This window comes from Dunckerocampus dactyliophorus, chromosome 21 (assembly GCF_027744805.1).
Source record: "Dunckerocampus dactyliophorus isolate RoL2022-P2 chromosome 21, RoL_Ddac_1.1, whole genome shotgun sequence".
Taxonomy (NCBI): Eukaryota; Metazoa; Chordata; class Actinopteri; order Syngnathiformes; family Syngnathidae; genus Dunckerocampus; species Dunckerocampus dactyliophorus.
The window spans coordinates 6817560-6836180 of record NC_072839.1 but is presented as its reverse complement, the minus strand read 5'-3'; the positions used below and the strand labels follow the sequence as shown (position 1 = coordinate 6836180).

Below are 18621 nucleotides of genomic sequence, written 5' to 3'. Positions count from 1 at the left end.
TATTAATTATAATAAATCCTGCTGTTTCATGGTTGAATATGACCTTGTATTAATAAAAATATGCATATTTAAGCACACTTATGTATTTATTTCATGCATAAAAATGACCAAATGAACTAAAATAAAAATAAGGCATTCAAAAGACGCATTCAAATACAATGATGATATGTAGTATTCTACACTGGTCACTAGGTGTCAGTAATGTTACTGTAAGGTTCGGTGAGTCACACAAGTACTGGACTTGATGGCCTGAACAACAGGCTTTTATTGCAGGTTTGAATTATCTTGCAATAGCCACAATAATCCCGAACACGAGCTACTGTTGTACTGCTACTGTAACCCATGCCAAGCTAAATCTTAACTCTGAACCCCCTGCTGTCCACCCACTCAGCTCCCCTGACACTGGAACACAGCAACACACATGAGCACGAGTCTTATTTATGTCTTATTTTCTCTTATTAGGTCTACTATATTGAGTAATATGACTGTAAAGGTGACTATAGGGGTGTTATTTCATGTCTAGAGAGCTCTAATGTTAAAAAACGTATTTAGAAGATGCAAGTTTTCTATGCTCTAATTACGAAAACATTCAGTTTATAAATAAGTTTTATGAAATTTACTTATCACTGTCGACTCTGGAACCAATTAACCGCGATAAAGGAGGGATTACTGCTATTCACAGGAGTTACCACCCATGAGTAATTTATATTAAAATGTCTATTTTGGACACACAGCTCACCCTCACCCACCCGGACAAAACTGTCTATATTTAGAGGGAAAATAATAAAAATACTTTTTTTTTTTTTTAATTCCAAAAATCGGTAAATTTGCACGGCTGTGAATACTGAAGTGTGTACATTTGGAATGGCGTTGACTTGGTCATTTTTATGCGTGTATCAATTACTTGTAGCTTTTCACCATTCGCCGGTGGTCCCGCATCATAACCCTTACGAAAAGCCATGTTTTGCTAACGTCCTTCACCCACACGAGTCCAAATTTCAGCAGCCTTGACACACATCATAGCAGCTTACCTTGGGTTTGACATCACGTGTAGTGGTAGTAGTGGCTGAGGACGAGAGGCGGGCGGCAGTACTGGAGGCAGGCCGCTTTGGGCCAGAGGTGGCTGTCGATGGGGCCTTGCTGGCTGTGTTTTTTTTATCTGAGATGGAAGTGGTTGATGAGGGTGTGGGGCGCTTAGTAGGTGCTGCAGCAGAACCACTACCAGCAGCGGCTGTGACCTGCCGTGTTTTGGCGGCGCCGCTCGGTTTGGTTGCCCCAGCAGCAGCAGGCTGACCCGCATGGGAGACGCATACAGGTTGGATGGAGGGCAAAAAAAAAAGCAAAAGAAAGAATAAAATAAGGACAAAAAGCATAATAACAGCAGAAGCAGCAATCCAACCAGAAATGGGATGTAAATATAACATATAAAGATAAAATAAGAGCTCTTGGTCATTGGTGACATTTTGTGAAATATCGCGCAGTACAGTGGAACCACCAAAGCCGAGCATCCATGAGATTGTGTAACTAAAGCCTCTAATGTTGCGGAAAATTTGGGAGTTTGAATCACGGTCGTGCACGACATCGCACAAGTAGACCTCGGTTCAGCCTCAACGAGGAGTAAGAGAAGAAGACAGCCATGTTTCTTCACACACTGTCTGCATAAAAAAAATGCTAAAACAATCCAGTGTAGGTCAATATATGCTAAACTATCTAAACTACATCCACATCTTAGCTTTGTGTTATACGGTAAGTGACTAAAATTAGTGTAACGCAGTCAAACGGTTTATATCAATGTTCCGTGGAGCGGCTGACTCACAGCAACGTAAGCGGTTGTTGACATACGGTGGTCTGAAAATTGTTTGTCCCCTTCCTGATTTCTTATTTTTTTTGCTTGTTTGTCATGAAACAAATTTAAATACTAGTCAATGACAACAAACTGAACACAAAATGCAGTTTTTAAATGAAAGTTTTTATTATAACGAGAGACAAAAAAAATCCAAACCTATATGGTCCTCATTGGAAAAAGTGATTCCCCCCTCGTTAAAACATAACTTAACTGATTAATTGAGATCCATCAGTATGGAAAAGGTTAGAAAGCCATTTCTAAAGCTTTGGGACTCCAGCCAACCACAGTAAGAGCCATTATCCGCAAATGGCAAAAATACGGAACAGTGGTGAACCTTCCCAGGAGTGGCCGGCCAACCAAAAAGAGCGCACAAAAGACCCCACAACAACATCCGAAGAACTACCTCAGTAAAGGTCAGTGTTCATGACTCCGCCATAAGAAAAAACATCCCGCATGGCAGAGTTCCAAGACGAAAACCACTGCCGAACAAAAAGAACATTAAGGCTCGTCTCAATTTTGCTAGAAAACATCTTGAGGAGCCCTAAGACCTTTGGGAAAATACTCTGTGGTCTGACGAGACAAAAGTTGAACTTTTTGGAAGGTGTGTGTCCCATTACATCTGGTGTAAAAGTATCAGAAAAAAGAACATCATGCAAAAAGTAAAATATGGTGGTGGTAGTGCGATGGTCTGTGGCTGTTTTGATGCTTCAGGATCTGGAAGACTTGCTGTGATAAATGGAACCATGAATTCTGCTGTCTACCAAAAAACCCTAAAGGAGAATGTCCGGCCATCTGTTGGTGACCTCAAACTGAAACCAGCTTGATTTCTGCGGCAGGACAATGATCCAAAACACACCAGTAAGTCCACTAATTAAGGCTTTGGAGTGGCCTAGTCAAAGTCCTGACCTGAATCCTATTGAGATGCTGTGGCATGACCTTAAAAAGGAGGTTCATGTTGGAAAACCCTGCAATGTGGCTGAATGACAACAATTCTGCAAAGATGAGTGGGCCAAAATTCCTCCCCAGCGCTGTAAGAGACTCATTGCAAGTTATCACAAACGCTTGATTGCAGTTGTTGCTGCTAAGGGTGGCCCAACCAGTTGTAAGTTTAGGGGGCAATCACTTTTTCTCCCTTAATAATAAAATGTGTGATTTAAAAACTGCGTTTTGTGTTCAGTTGTGTTGCCATTGACAAATATTTAAATTTGTTTGATGATCTGAAACATGAAGGGGACAAACACTTTTTTCACACCACTGTAACTGAAACCGAAATCAGTCATTTTTGAACATTTGCTTGCGACTTTAATCAGAGGCATGTTGGCTTGCTGGAGTTAGACTTACGTAACACACCATTGTCATTGCCTACTGAATTAACAGTGGTTACCTTACTTTCACCATTAAATGACCATTAAGAATGTTCAAGTGTTATTCAAGCGGTGCCTACAGTACGTTAATACAGTTTGACCCAGGAACGCATTATTTCCATAATTTCCTGCGTAGGACCAGCATCCTGGATGAGTTGTGTTCAACCTTAGGCGTTCCACTGTACGGTAATCATAAAAAGCGGGAGCAAAAGCTGTAAGCAGCATGCATTATGAATAGCATTCCCAGTGAAGCTGTTTGCCTACTTAACGGCTGCACTGTATCATAAAAGCAACCACACTGGCCACTTTAAGTACCACCTTTGACCATGGTGTTATTTGAGATGCCTCAGTAAAACACTACCCCCAAGGGTTTTGGTAGAGAACTCTGAGTCACAAGCTTCGCCCCCAGCCATCTCATTAAGCATCTCAACAACACACGACACTAGAAAGCTAAATATGAAATATTAGCTTTTTAGCGTAATTTACAGTGTATGTCCACCAGAGGGACCCAGAGGAGCCGAGAGCCTAAAGGGAGGCTCCTAGGCTCCCTTTTCATGTGTAATGAAAAGCTTTGCCGGGACGAAATGTATGATGGGAAGCGGTTAAAATAGTTGTTTTTATTTTAAACTCGTATTGGTACTTGTTGATATATTTCTTAGGTACCTTTTGAGTGTTAAGTTGCTTTGTGATGATTTTAGAGTCAGATTGTTATACTGAGTAATGACCTCCTGCAATTTCCAATGGGTTGACAAGCTTTTTGTGAGTTTTGTTGTAGCTCATTATTGGCTCCTGTCAAATAAAGCGCTACCACGGCCATTTTATGACGTGGACATGTGCGGCTTATAGTCCGGTGCGGCTTGCATGTGTACAAATCTGTTTTTCTCCCTAAATTTAGTGGGTGCGCCTCAAACACCAGTGCATCTTATGCACCTGAAATTCCGGTAATTCTGTTCGGAATTCAATTACTTTTTGGGGAAAATAACAAGAAACGTTTTTTTAAGTAATTTGCCCAACACAGTAAACCTTACCTTCGTCTTTTTGTCTGCACTTGCCAAGTCTTTTCCTGGTGTTCCACTGCTCCCGTTGGTGACAGGTTTTGCTTTTTTGGCCTTGTCGCCTCCTTCTGCCTTCAAAGCCTTTTCCTTTTTGTCATCCTTTTTCTCCACAGTCTTTTTTTCACCCTGTATTTTGTCTTGCTTCTCCACTTTATGGCTTATCTGCTTTCCCTCCTCCGCCGGCTTCTCAGTGAGTTTCTGCAGTTCATCCTCGACCCGCGCTTTCTCGGCTTTGTCCGCATCAGCCGGCATGCCAGCCGTCTTTTCCGCCCCGTCAGGAGCGGCGTCAAGCTTGACAGGTGTCGGCGGCTTGTGTTCAACGTGTTGCTCTTTGCTGTCCATCGTTTTTTCAGCCTTCTCTGTGATTTTGTTGTCCGCACTTGCGTTTTCATCCTTGTCTGTCATCACCACTTTTACTGCCTTTTCCTCCTGGTCTGAAATCTTGTCTGTCTTTGCCATTTTGTCTGCTGTTTCCTCGGCTTTGTTACTTTTATTTTCCACTTTCTGCTGGACTAATTCTACTTTCTCTGACTCTTTTGTCTTTTCTTCAACCTTCTCTGGTAGCTTCTCTTTCATCTTTTCTGACTCCTTCTCTTCTTTAACTTTAACTGTCTCTTTCTCATTAGGAATCTTTTCCGGTTCTTTTACCTCTTGAACTTTTACTGCGGCTTTCTCTTCTTCTGCTTTTCCAGTCTGTTTTCCCTCTTTCGACTTTTCTGCGTCTTTTTCCTTCTCGTGAACCTTTTCAGGTTCACGCCACAGTTCGGTTTCTTTTTGTTTGTCTATGTCTTTCTCCACCTTAGCTGCCGCCTCACTGACTGCAAATTCAACCTTCACGCTCTTCTGCTCAGCTTTATCCGGAGGGCCCACCTCCAGCTTCTCCTCCTTCTTGTCCAACTTGGCCTTGTTGTCTAAATTCACAGAAAAAAAAAGCAATTTTCGGTTTAATGATATTATATTGCAATTGCGGGACACATCCAGAACACTGAACAGCTCCCACTCCAAACCAGAAACCAGAATTTCCCTTACTTTCCCTAATTTTCCCTTATTTTGCAAAAATTACCCTATTTTCCCGACTCATACAGTATAATTCGCACCAGCCAAAAATGCACAATGAAGAATTACAATCACACATAAGTCACACTGGACTATAAATCGCATTTTGGGGGGGAAATTGATTTGATAAAATCAGAGACCAAGAACAGACATTTCATCATGAAAGGCAAGTTATAGTCACAACAATAAAATGGAGAACAACAGGCTAAATAAGCGTCTGCTAACGTAACGTGAATAGGTGGTATGTTAATGTAACATATTAGCAGTTATTCAGATAACTACAACCTAAACAACATAACATCGCTAGTTTACTTGCAGCTTGTAACCTGCAGAATATGATGATTTGTGTTCCATCTTTCTCAGTTGATGTTTACATTGTACCTTTTCGGTAGGAGTAACAGATACTCCGCACACAAGCCTAGAGTGCCCTCTTGTGGCTGTCAGAGTGAAAAAACCCCCCCACATAAAAGTCGCTCTGGAGTGTAAGTCACAGGACCACCCAAACCATGAAAAAATGTGCGACTTTTAGTCCGGAAAATACCGTATTCCTTATTGACAAACGCACATGTTGAAAGTGTATCCTTTATTTTCTTCCATTTAAAAACCTATTTCATTATATACCAAACACCTGGGCCAAAATTACAATGCCTTTACCACAAACCAAAATTACTACTGGTAAATGTTAGCATGGACTGTACATTTTTAGAAATCTTTTTTTTTAGGGCTAGGCAATTCAATTCTTTCTTGGGTTATTAAAACAGTTTTTAAATTATTATTATTTTCAATGTCCATTTGTCCCTGGGTCCACATACACAAACTGGTTACGACTAAACGCAGTACTGAGCCTCACCAAAGAGGGCAGCAATGTGCCTAGTCAACAAAACATGATATGTACTGTGTATATATACTGTATTTACATATGTTTACTTTTGTAAAAAGGCTAAAAAACGTGATACATATTTAAAGACAAACTTTTGTGCTATTGTTCATTATTAACTCATTCAATCCCAGCCATTTAAAAAAAAAAAACCCTTCAGTACCGGCCATTTTAGACAATTTTGATATTTCAAGGCACACAGAATATTGTCTTCTATGGCTATATAAACATGGAACCTACCAAAAGAAAGATTAGACACCCGTCTTTCATCAGAAAAAAAGTCTGTTTTGACCTTTTTCCGTACTTTAGTAATCAGCAGTAGAACACAGAAAACATCAGTTCATGACTAGAAAAGGGAGAAAACAAGTTTTTTTTATGAACAGATACATTTCAAGCATAACTTTCACTTCGACACAGATATTTTTTGCTTTTGTGACAGTTCAAATATCGAAGCAACAATACCAACATAAACAACATATAAAAAATCTGTTGTTTCACATTAAAATAACAATTTATTTACAAATATAACATCATTAACTATTTACAGTTTTCACATTTGGAACTGAACTATATGTGTGCATGCGTGTGCACGCGTGTGCGCACTTGTCTGTTAACATGATCCCTGCCGAGCTTGGATCAAATGAACTTCTGCCACCTAGTGGCCGTTCTTATGGCTTAAAAGTGCTCTGAAGTGGTCATGTGTTCGTGGAGAGTTGCATCATCGCCTCTTTTTGCCTCTTGCCCACAAAAAAACGTAAAAGACGTATAAATACGTTGTTGGCACGGGTGTTTGGGATTATAAAAATGTATAAATACAGTACGTCTTTGATATGGAATGAGTTTTCATTTCAACATTTTAATCTCTTGACGCATGATGCCTTTTGCTCCATTTTCCCAGTTTTTGTGGTTTAATACAATTTTTACAATGTGCCGCGGCCAATAACCAACAAGCCACAGGCCGCAAATGGTGCTTAGCCACATTTCGGACACCCCCGTTCTATAGCTCTTTGTCAGGGTTGAGCGCGTGAAGTGACCATCGACTCTGTGAGCCACCACAACTCTCGTCGACTATTTAGCTTGTTAGCTTCTTTTGTAGCGTACGAACGATGGTAATTAAAGAGAGAAGGGAAGTGTTCTTGCAGCTGCAACTAATCGATGCGTCACAAGACATTTTCGGGACTGAACTTGAAATTGAAAACGGTGAAATGCGTCTGTGCCCTTCAAATAAACATTTATTTGAATGCATAACGACACGATTAATTGCACAACACATGCGATTGCAATTTTTTATAATTGCCCACCAGTGTTTTTTTTTCCCCCTGAACTTATTGAATGTATTTAGAATTGCAAACAATTTAGTTAGCAACTCAACGATATTTACAAACTTTGGTGGATGAATCTGCCGTAATATATTCAACGATGCAGCACGGCATAAACAAATCTGTTATGTTGACTCACTGAATGAAACATCTGCATCATCAGACCTCAGGTCATGATGACCTCATGTCGGGGTGACCAAATATAGTCCACACACGCACGCTTTGCCCCATTTTTGCTCCGAAACTATTCTGCAAGTAAACAAAATGAGCAACGCTTCACAAAACACGTGTATGCCCTTCTTGTAGAGAACTGTTTCTAAGCGTAATGTCATGCTACAATAATGATCCATAGCTATGAATGTGAGTGTGAAAGGTTGTTTGTCTATATGTGCGCTGTGATTGGCTGGCAACCAGTCCAGGGTGTACCCTGCCTCCCGTCCAAAGTCAGCTCGGTTAGGCTCCGGAATACTGAGTGGGGATTAAGCGGCATAATGAATGAATGAACAAAATGAATAGATGGTTTATGGCCGCTACTGAAGGGGTTGTCTTTTGAAAAATAGCTGGGATTGAATTATTAATTAAACAAAAAAAATATGTATCTTATATGTCCACACGAGACATGGTCAACTGGTGATCCCAGATTCATTCCCAATTAAAAAAAATTCCTAAAAAACAAAGCTGAAAATGATTGTAATTACTACCATCCACCAGCAGGGGAGCTGGTAAGCTCATTTGGGCCAACGTCGATGCTTCAGTGTACGTTTTTACTGCCAGAGGTTGGTGACCCCTCAGTACTCACTAGCCAGTCTCAACCCTTACACTCTGCTCTATGTGAGCAAATAGAAAAAGACACACAGAGATGAAGACAAAGAAAGTGGAACACGTGTGTAGAATGGTTAACAAGTTTCAACTCGGCTGTGGTCTTCATGTGGCACGACAGGGGCCCCCCTTGAGTCGTATCTGTCTATCTTTTGTAAGGAAACAAAAATAAAAAAACACTCTAAAAAGCAATGTAATAAAAGAATGTTGGCAAACATAATACTTAGAAAGGATCGACTGACCTGACCTACACTGACTAACCTTGTCGAAAAAGTGATCACGCAGGAATGCTAAGGTACAAGCACAAGCAACTTTGGACCCAAACGATGCCTGAGATGTATTTAACTCAGGTAAATGACTTTGCTCACACAGTGACATCTTGCAAGGCTGCAGTTGGTCTCTTTCTTTCACCACATTCTTTGCAACCAGTGGACACTTGCCCGTCTAGTACAATTTAGGTCTCTTTGTGCGCACAGTTGTTACCTTACCACACCTTCAATTATTCCGGAGCGTCAACATCAGCTGTTTAACACAAAGCATCCATCAATGCAAGACCTACAAAGTATTTACCGCATATTTGCTTAACACTTCCTACCTCCGTTTAGTATTTCCAAGTGAGCTCTGGATTGTGATGAGTGTGCATTTTAACGACAAATTGAACATCCACGTACCATCAAGTGAGATGAAGGGGTTTGTCGAGTTCAGGCCGAGCTTGTTGAAGGAATTTAATACATCACCATCAACGTGGGGTCCTGCAGCTGATTTGCTGCCCACTTCAAAGTCCACATTTGCACCAAAATTCAGTATCGTATCCACTTTAATATCACCCGACTCTTTTTTTGTAGCTAGCTGGACGTTACCAAAACCATCACCCTTGGGGTCTGGGCCAAATGACTGAGAAGAACTAAAACTTTTGGGGCTGGGGGGTACTGGAAGCACTATGTTGCCTTGTTCCTTTTCCATCCCAAAGCCTTCAATGGAGGCTAATGGGGAGATACTTGAAGTAGCATTGCAGTCCTTTTGTGGAAAGAATGGGGACAGACCCAGGCAAGGTTCTGGGGGTGTTTGTCTCAGGTCAATATGCGTGGTGCCGGCTGCTGAGAGTGTCGGTGCCGGAGCAGGGTGCTGATCTTCTGCAACTGTCAACGAGCGTTGCATGTAATGCTGGGACCGGCGCGACCCAGTCACTGGTGATACTAGCTGGTCCAAGCCTGACCCTTCTCCACCAGGGTATTTATCAGGCAGCTCTAGACTGGTGGGTACTGACAGGTGGGAGCAGTCTGACATTGCACGCCGCATCACCTTCCTCTGCTGTTGGGCTCTACCCATGAAACAAGGCTCTAATTCCTCCTCGCCCCCTTCCGTTTCTTCATCGTCGCTTTCCCCTGAAGAGCCCACAGGTAACTGCTGCTGCCCAAAGGTCAAGCTGGCTTCTACCGCATCCTCATTGCTTCTCTTTAAGTAGTCATCATTGATAACTCCTATTGTGCAGAAGCTGGGAGGCACCTGGGGCATGGCAACCTTTGGGCTGATTTCTGCAACGCTGGAGCTGTTCCATGATTCAGGTGAAGAGTACCCACCTAGGGTAGAGGCCTCAATTGAGGGGACGCCCATTGAGTGTGAAGGCATGGTGTTGGTGGGCATCGATATCTCCATGTGGACAGCTGGGGATTGAGGAGCTGGTGACAGAGAGACCCTACTGGTGACGCCATATTGCAATGCAGGGGTAGAGGGTAGGCTTCCAGGTGAAGCTGGGGAAGGGAAAGGGGAGAAGGACCGGGGGCTCTCTGGGCTCTCTCCCGCGCTGCCTAGTGAGGCGTTCCCCAGGGAAGTGCTTCCAGGCATGGTGACAACCCCGCCTGGTATCTTCATTTCAACGTCCATATTAACCCTTCCCGTCTGCTCAAACAAGCGCAGCTTGTCTTCGGCACTGAGGCCAGTAGGTGCCAAGGGTCCACTACTTACTCCCGTGCCACTTGCGCTGCCCATGTCCATGGCTGAGTGATGCTGCCAATCCCAACTCTGAGCCGGTCCTGATGGCGACAGGGAAGCCACCTTACACAGCTCGCTGTACTCCGGGAAAGGAGAGCCAGGCTTCTGATCTGAGAGAGATGACATGCCGTCTCCCCTGTCTTCGGCTTGTGTTGGCTTTCAGGAGTTTCAAGATTGAACTTCCCTATTCCTCTCTTGCTGTTTTGATCCGTCTTATGCCGTTATTCCCCCTCAGGTGTGCTCTTGCTGTGCCGCGGGTCTCAAATACAAACTGATGCTGGACGGAATGTGCGCTTCTCTCCCTTGCTCGCTCGCTCTCCCTCTCACTGCTTCACACACTGATTGTTGTGCTCGTCATGTGACCCAGTTGTGGCTGCCAACTGGTTACTTCCAACCCCCAAATCCCGCCCATCACGGTGGGGTGAGTAAGCCCCCTCCCTCTTTATTTTTCACTTTCCCTTCACGTCTGTTTGTGGTGAACAGCAAACCCCCACCCTGGAACACACACACACACACACACACACACGCACAGCTGTACCCTTGAATGTTCCTTTAGGAGTCCAGAGCAAGGACAGTCGAAGGCCCTTTGAAGGGCGACTTTAAGACAGTCATACCTCTGCCCTCCCATCTTCTATATGAAAATCTTCCAAGTCAAAAGGGCACGAAAGGCTCGTGAACGGTGTTTGCATGCGTCCATCTGTCATGCCAGGATGGCCTACCGAATAGCGTAGCTCTTCGTGCAGGGCGATGTGCATCTCCCTACACTTCTGTCTGCGTGCTCATTACAAGATGGTGGGACAAGAACAGCGACAGATGAGAAACTGAGTTGTGGGGGATGGAGAGGAAGCCTCTGGTAAAGAGACCTTGCTATCTGTCACAGTGAATCTGCTCACATTGCGGAGAATCACACTCCATTAGCTCTGATATACTACTACCATGTTCATACAGACATAATTAGCTAAACAAATACGGGGTATTCAAAACACACAAGCTGTATGTGTCTAAGCAATTGCTCTGCTAAATAATTCATTCAAAGACAGGAAGTGTTGTCGTCATACACATCCATTTCTTTATTCCTATGAAACAACCTGTTGGGCTTTTTGTGTGTCGAGCCCATGAATAAAAAAACGGTGAAACCTGTTTAAAAGTCAACATCCATCGTATTGGCCGAGTCATGTCGGCATAACCGAAAATAGTCATTGCTTGCTCATTTACCTGCGACTTTTGAATGAGAGACATCAGGAGAATCGGCAATAGTAAGGGATTTTTGAACCTACAGCAAATTGCTGACAGTGTTTTCCTCCATTTGTGCAGTAAATAAAAGTTAAATGGGTGCATTTTGTTCGTCACAGAATGGCTGAGAAGTCTACCGCAAAAGAAGAACGTCCGATACCGACGTTTTGACGTAGCCTTTGCAAAAACAGGCAACATGTTGACAAACGAACTGATTTTTTTGTCGAAATGACCCCTTTGGGTGTCAGAATTTAATTTGACAAAAGCGGTCAACCATGCATGTCCGTGTGAGAACACCACCATGGTATCAGGACTCGATGAGTTGCTTGCTTAAACTGATTCCACTGTATTGCGGCAGTGGCTCTGGAGGTAGAGCAGGTCGTCCAGAAACCAGAAGGTCGGTGGCTTGATCCTCGCTTCCTCCGCCCAGTCACTGTCGTCGTGTCCCTGGGCAAGACGCTTCAGCCACCTTGCCTCCACTGGTGTATGAATGCCAATGAATATTTTTTGGTGCTCGGTCTACCCCAGGGCAGCTGTGGCTACAGACGTAGAATACCAGTGTGTGACTGAGGAGTGAATTAATAATGGGTTCACTTCATTCACTTCACAAAACGCTATAAAATGGAATCCATTATTATTGTTTGTTTTCTTTATAGAATTAATCTGCATACTGTTGAAGATATGTCGCGTCCAAGACAGTTACAGTAATTAACGTTGCAGCACATCACGTTTTAAGGGGTTTAACTGCAACGGAAAACTACGTAATGTTTAATATATTAAGTATAACCAGAATGTGATGAAGAAATACGGCAACTACATAGAATATATTGGAAAGAAATCTGTCGATCAATCAGGTTAAAAGTCCCTTTTGTTCATCAGGCCTGCAAAGACGGACACATCGGCAGCTGAGACTAGACGGATCCTCAGCTGGTGAACTGTCACTGCATCTGCGTGTCACGTATTCTGCCCGATTTATTGTCCCTCTGGTTGCGTGCCGACATTTAAGTTCTATGGTGCCAAGACAAACACGAGCGGTAAGGCAACCAAGCCCATGGGTTCACCCCGTCTGACCGGCTGCGCAAAGACGCAAACACTGCAATTCTTATATAATCCACCAAATGTTGTGCCTAACAGTCCGCGTAGGCCACCGGGAGGGCATACAAACAAACACAACAACCGAGTTGCAAATCACTGGAGAAAATGAATTAATGCTTTATAAGCCTCCTTCACGATTTATTTTTTGATTACATACTGTACCTGGGCTTAGACTTTTTGCTGTAATATTTGGCAAAGGTGCTTTTATGTGGCCTGTGAAAGCCAGATAATAATACGCAATGGATGCCGTGTGCCTTTAACTCTTAAGAGTCTTTGGCCTTGCGGACGAGGAAAATGCACCATGATGACGCGAACTCATGTCGAAAAAGTGCAGACTTCAAACCGCCTGTGAGTTTTTAAATGGTGAAAAGCGGACACTGTCATTTAACAAATAATAAAAACAATTGACATATTATTTAATATGCAAAAAAAAAAACATAAATCTAAATGTTACATATGCGAGACAGTAATAACCACTATATTAATAAGAATAAGAAACAATAAGAAAATCCACTTTGCATTTATATTGAACATGTTATTTATTATTATTTTTATTATTATTATTTTTTATTATATTTATTTTTATATTTTTTATATTTATATAATTATATAATATTTATATATTTTTTTATTGTTTATTATTATTAAAATTATTTTTTAATGAAAAAAATGGCAACGCAAACACTAGCATATAAAGGGTAAAAATAATTTTAAAATATATTTTTACGCTATTTTAATATATCATACACTTCCCATTAGTATCCACTTTAAATTTAGAATATTGACAATATTGAAAAAAAGTAATAAAGGGTTAAAATAATTGTAAATAAATATAATTAAATTAAATATAATTTTTAAAATTATTTTTAATAAATACAAATAATAAAAAATATATTTTTATGGTATTTTAATATATCATACACTTCCCATTAGTATCCACTTTAAATTTAGAATATTGAAAATATTGAAAAAAAGTAATAAAAGGTTAAAATAATTGTAAATAAATATAATTAAATTAAATATAATTTTTAAAATTATTTTTAATAAATAAAAATAATAAAAAATATATTTTTATGGTATTTTAATATATCATACACTTCCCATTAGTATCCACTTTAAATTTAGAATATTGAAAATATTGAAAAAAGAAGTAATAAAGGGTTAAAATAATTGTAAATAAATATAATTAAATTAAATATAATTTTAAAATTATTTTTAATAAATAAAAATAATTAAAAATATATATTTTTACAGTATTTTAATATATCATACACTTCCCATTAGTATCCACTGTAAATTTAGAATATTGAAAATATTGAAAAAAGTAATAAAGGGTTAAAATAATTGTAAATAAATATAATTAAATTAAATATAATTTTTTACATTATTTTTTAATAAATACAAATAATAAAAAATATATTTTTATGGTATTTTAATATATCATACACTTCCCATTAGTATCCACTTTAAATTTAGAATATTGAAAATATTGAAAAAAAGTAATAAAGGGTTAAAATAATTGTAAATAAATATAATTAAATTAAATATATTTTTTTTTATTATTTTTAATAAATAAAAATAATAAAAAAATATATTTTTATGGTATTTTAATATATCATACACTTCCCATTAATATCCACTTTAAATTTAGAATATAGAAAATATTGAAAAAAAGTAATAATTGTAAATAAATATAATTAAATTAAATATAATTTTTAAATTATTTTTTATAAATAAAAATAATAAAAAATATATATTTTTACAGTATTTTTATATATCATACACTTCCCATTAGTATCCACGTTAAATTTAGAATATTGAAAATATTGAAAAAGAAGTAACAAAGGGTTAAAATAATTGTAAATAAATATAATTAAATTAAATATAATTTTTAAATTATTTTTAATAAATAAAAATAATTAAAAAAAATATATTTTTATGGTATTTTAATATATCATACACTTCCCATTAGTATGCACTTTAAATTTAAAATATTGACAATATTGAAAAAAAAGTAATGGGTAAGGGTTAAAATAATTGTTTAAAATACATTTTTAGGGTGTTTTCAAACAGGACACTTTTGTCCCTTAATGGGAACAATGTAATTGTTTTAAAGCAGGTTGTTACGGCATAAGGATAGAGGATGCTTTGGAACTACTGTCTATTAAATATCTTTGCCATGACACGCCTTTGAAAGGCACGGATTTAATGGCGCAAAGATCACAGGTGTGGAAGAAAACGAGAGCTCCCTCGGCAGGGTTGACAGACACACGGACGATGGAGCGAGAGTCTTTAGCGATGTCTATTTATAGCTGCATCATCTCATTTTCTTCACAGCCCAGTCACAACACCCCCCTTCTTCGCTGCACATCCTTTGTTTCCACAGTGGACCCTTTTCCCATTAGTTGCCAAAACAACAGCCTCCTGTTGCCATGGTGACCGACTCCTTATCGGCGTGCCTGTTCCAGCCGCATGTTTGGTGGGGATGTTTGAGGTATTGTCTGGAAAATTCCAGAGCTGACTGGGGAATCATAGACTTCGATACACGCACCATCAGCAGGGACACTAGTCTGACGGCTGAACAGATTATGTTTGAATTTTTAGCAGCTGTACAAAGAAACTGAATCTAAATGATTTAAACATTCCTTTGATCATATGCCGGAATGTCGAAAACCGGTCTATGTCAACCGACTTATCAAGAGCTGGTCCACCTTGTTCTTTTTAGTATTAAAAAAGTGCAGCTTCAGTTGAGGTCGACATAAAATTTGAGAGCCAAAGTGGTCATTTCTTTGAAAAATGGGTTTGTGTATGTTTATGTGGCGCGGTATTGTTAACATCATTATTGCTAAGCAGCGTGAACAACAACACCATAACTACTGTTTAGTTACACAGCATTACACAGTGACTTCCTGTTCAGTGCAAAGTAAGGTTCAAAATAAAAGCATGACAGTATTTACAGTACCTGGATTCTACCACAGCAAATAACAAATTGTAGTCATTTAAGTTTTTTTTTTTAGCTTGTTAGCCACCGGAAGAAAGATTTGTGCACGTATAGAAACTTTAATAGCATTATAGTCAAGTTATACAACAAAATTATCGCAGCAGCTCTGTAGCATAAAGCTTAAATGATCATACAAAGACAGAAGAATCGAAATATACAAATATGCACATGTTAACAAACTACTGTAGGTTCAAAAACGCTTTGTTATTGCTCATTCTTCTGATGTCTCTGGCCAAAGTCACAAGTAATTGTGCAAGCAATGGCTAGTTTCTGTTTAAATATTTTTTTTTCTCATTTTAAATTCTTGAAGGAATGATACACAGTCGTATATTGTCCTATATTTGACCACTAGGCCTGTCACGATAAAAAAAAATTTGCTGGCCGATAATTGTCTTGCAAATCATTGTCGATAATCGATATTATTAACAGTATTTTTTGCGACCATTTTTTGAATTAATAATATGGCGTGATAATGTGAGTACATCATTTCAAAAGCAATAAACTTTAATTTCTCAAGAGTATTTAACCTTGTAATCGGAATGTCAAGAGCTTTTAAATGAAATCGCAGATGCAACTTTAATTGCTTTATTAATGCAAGCTATTTTTATGACACCCTTATTTTATTAGCACCATTAGACAGGATGTGCACCGCTTGTATTTTTGAAGGCTGGAAGTGTGATGTGAATGTGTTTTGACTATGGCTAAGTGAGATACTGTAGCTATCGAGTGCCTCTTGAAGCCGTGGCTGTTCTCCCTATGTCACACACAACTTGCACGGAGTCAACAGCCGACCTAAAACACTGGGTTACATTAACAAGCACTAAAGCGCAGCTCACACAGCCTGGCACGGACCCAGATTTTAAGTTCCATAGCTATTCAAAACTATATCCCTCACGTTCTGAATGGTATTTCTCGATCTGTCTGTCCCCTCTTGAACTGTCTGATGCCTATTCCATGGCCAATCTGTTGCAACACAATATTCCATAAATTCCACTCGTTCTACAAGCCTAAACTGCCAAACGCTACAGTTGGGGTTGGGTCTTTGGGAAGGCCACTCCTGAATGTTAGTACGGATGTGTGGTTGCGATCATTGCACTGTTGGAACACCCAATTGTGTCAAACGTTCAGTCATCTACCTGTAAATAAATAAGCTCTTGCGTCTGGAAATGTTGGCGGAAAAGGGGCTTGTTTGGGTTTTTTTTTAGCCATGTTTTGACACAAGTAGGCCAAAAGTAAGGGCACCTTCATACATCTCACATCCCGGTAGAGATGCACCGATGTCTGCTGTGTTTATTTGCTGTACGTAATTAAAATGTGAAATGGAGAAGGGCTGGTGTTGTTTGCGCAAACGCCACAAATTCAAAGCAAATACGACCACTGCTGCTTTGAGACAGTCTACCTTACTTTTCATCAGTATGAGCTATTTTACTTTATGGAGCAAACTAAAAGATGGAAAAAAAAAAAAACATTTTCTGAAAAAGATCAGCTTCTTGACGTGAGGCAACGATACATTCTTGTCAGTAGATGTGTTGGTAAAGAAGAAAACATGAACCAAAAGAAGCATTTTATGGTACCACGCGCATGTGGCGAAATTGTTTGAGCACCAGCTGTGTTGCCAGTGCAGAGTTAAAAATGTCTTGTTTCTCCAGCAACGGTAATGATAATACAGTATGTCTTCATGATAACAATCCCCGCCCCTTGCTCGTCCACCAGAGGCAGTCCTTGTCTTTGTCTATTAAACGCAATTTGAGAACAACAGTTTGCCCTCGTGAAATACTTGATCTAGACAAGGGGTGTCAGACTTACAGCCCGCGGGCCAAAACCGGTACGCCTGGGGGTTCAGTATAACCCACTGGATGAGTTTGAAATGCATACAAGACACTAACTGTGCATTTTTAATCAAATGCTTCAGTGGGACATGTTTAAGTTGACATGGCTTGGACTGCCTGACTCAGGACGACATAAGCGGTTGTCAAGATAACCGAAACGAACAACTGATGTCAGCTTAAGCGGACACTTTTGGACCAGGACTCGACGAATTGGTCGACGCAGACGGGTTATCGACTTTAGAGGGTTACGCCGAATCTTAAGCTAATGTACTTCTTTGCACCAAAACAAAGGGAAGCATGGACATATTGTTATTCATCGGCTTGACATCTAATTAGACTGCATGTGGGCCCTGAACTGAAATGAGTTTGACAGCTCGTTCGGTAGACCCAGCAATCTCTGAATTTCATGATGCTTTAAGTTGTGCTTTCCGGTCCGTCAGGAAATCAAGTTAACAAGGCAAACTACAAAATGGCAAATCGGTATGTATGCTGAACCTTTAGCTGCTAAGGCATAACGAGGAAATCTGTTCAGAAACGGAATAAATCCACAGCATCATTTTCCTTTTTTTTTTTGCCTTTGCCCCATTAATATCTTTATCTTTCGATTTCGGATTGTCTTCCTCAGACATGTCTGGTTAAACATCCTCGCTGCAGTCACGTCAGTACAGATGTTACAGAGTCCACAAAAAGTTCAGAAGTTTTCTTCTTCATTAAGTCAGCCCAACATGCAGTCTACAGTGGCCATGCTGTTATTATATGGTACAGTAATCCTTGGTTTGTCGCAGTGAATTGGTTCCTCATAACCCAGCTGTAATAGGTGAATTTCCATGTAGTAGAATTTCTTATTTATAAATGGAATATTTTCAGAGTTAAAGCACAGAAAACCTGTTTAGGAGCCCTCGAGATTGTATATTTAATGACAAAATTAATACTTAATTGATTAATTTGATTAATTAAGATTTATCAGCCTGGAAAAGGTTATAAAGACATTTCTAAAGCTTTGGGACTCCAGCCAACCACAGTGAGAGCCATTATCCACAAATGGCGAAAACATGGAACAGTGCTGAACCTTCCCAGGAGTGGCCGGCCAACTAAAATTACCCCTAGAGCGCTGCAACGACTCATCCAAGAGGTC

At 39.8% G+C, this 18621-nt stretch overlaps 1 protein-coding gene across 15 annotated transcripts in view; it reads right to left on the bottom strand.

The window, feature by feature from the left end:
• The window catches only part of LOC129174185 (microtubule-associated protein 4), a 120675-nt gene that overhangs the window by 24975 nt on the left and 77079 nt on the right, over window positions 1-18621 (bottom strand). For 13 of the 15 annotated variants that reach the window (XM_054765881.1, XM_054765880.1, XM_054765886.1 and 10 more), the window contains 2 exons: window positions 4239-5176; window positions 1032-1289 (listed from right to left, as the gene is read on the bottom strand). In XM_054765881.1, coding sequence (XP_054621856.1) covers window positions 1032-1289; window positions 4239-5176 — 1196 coding nt within the window. Of the gene's footprint in view, window positions 1-1031; window positions 1290-4238; window positions 5177-9007; window positions 10689-18621 lie in introns of those variants that run through there. The other 2 variants (XM_054765895.1, XM_054765891.1) reach the window with 2 other exon arrangements.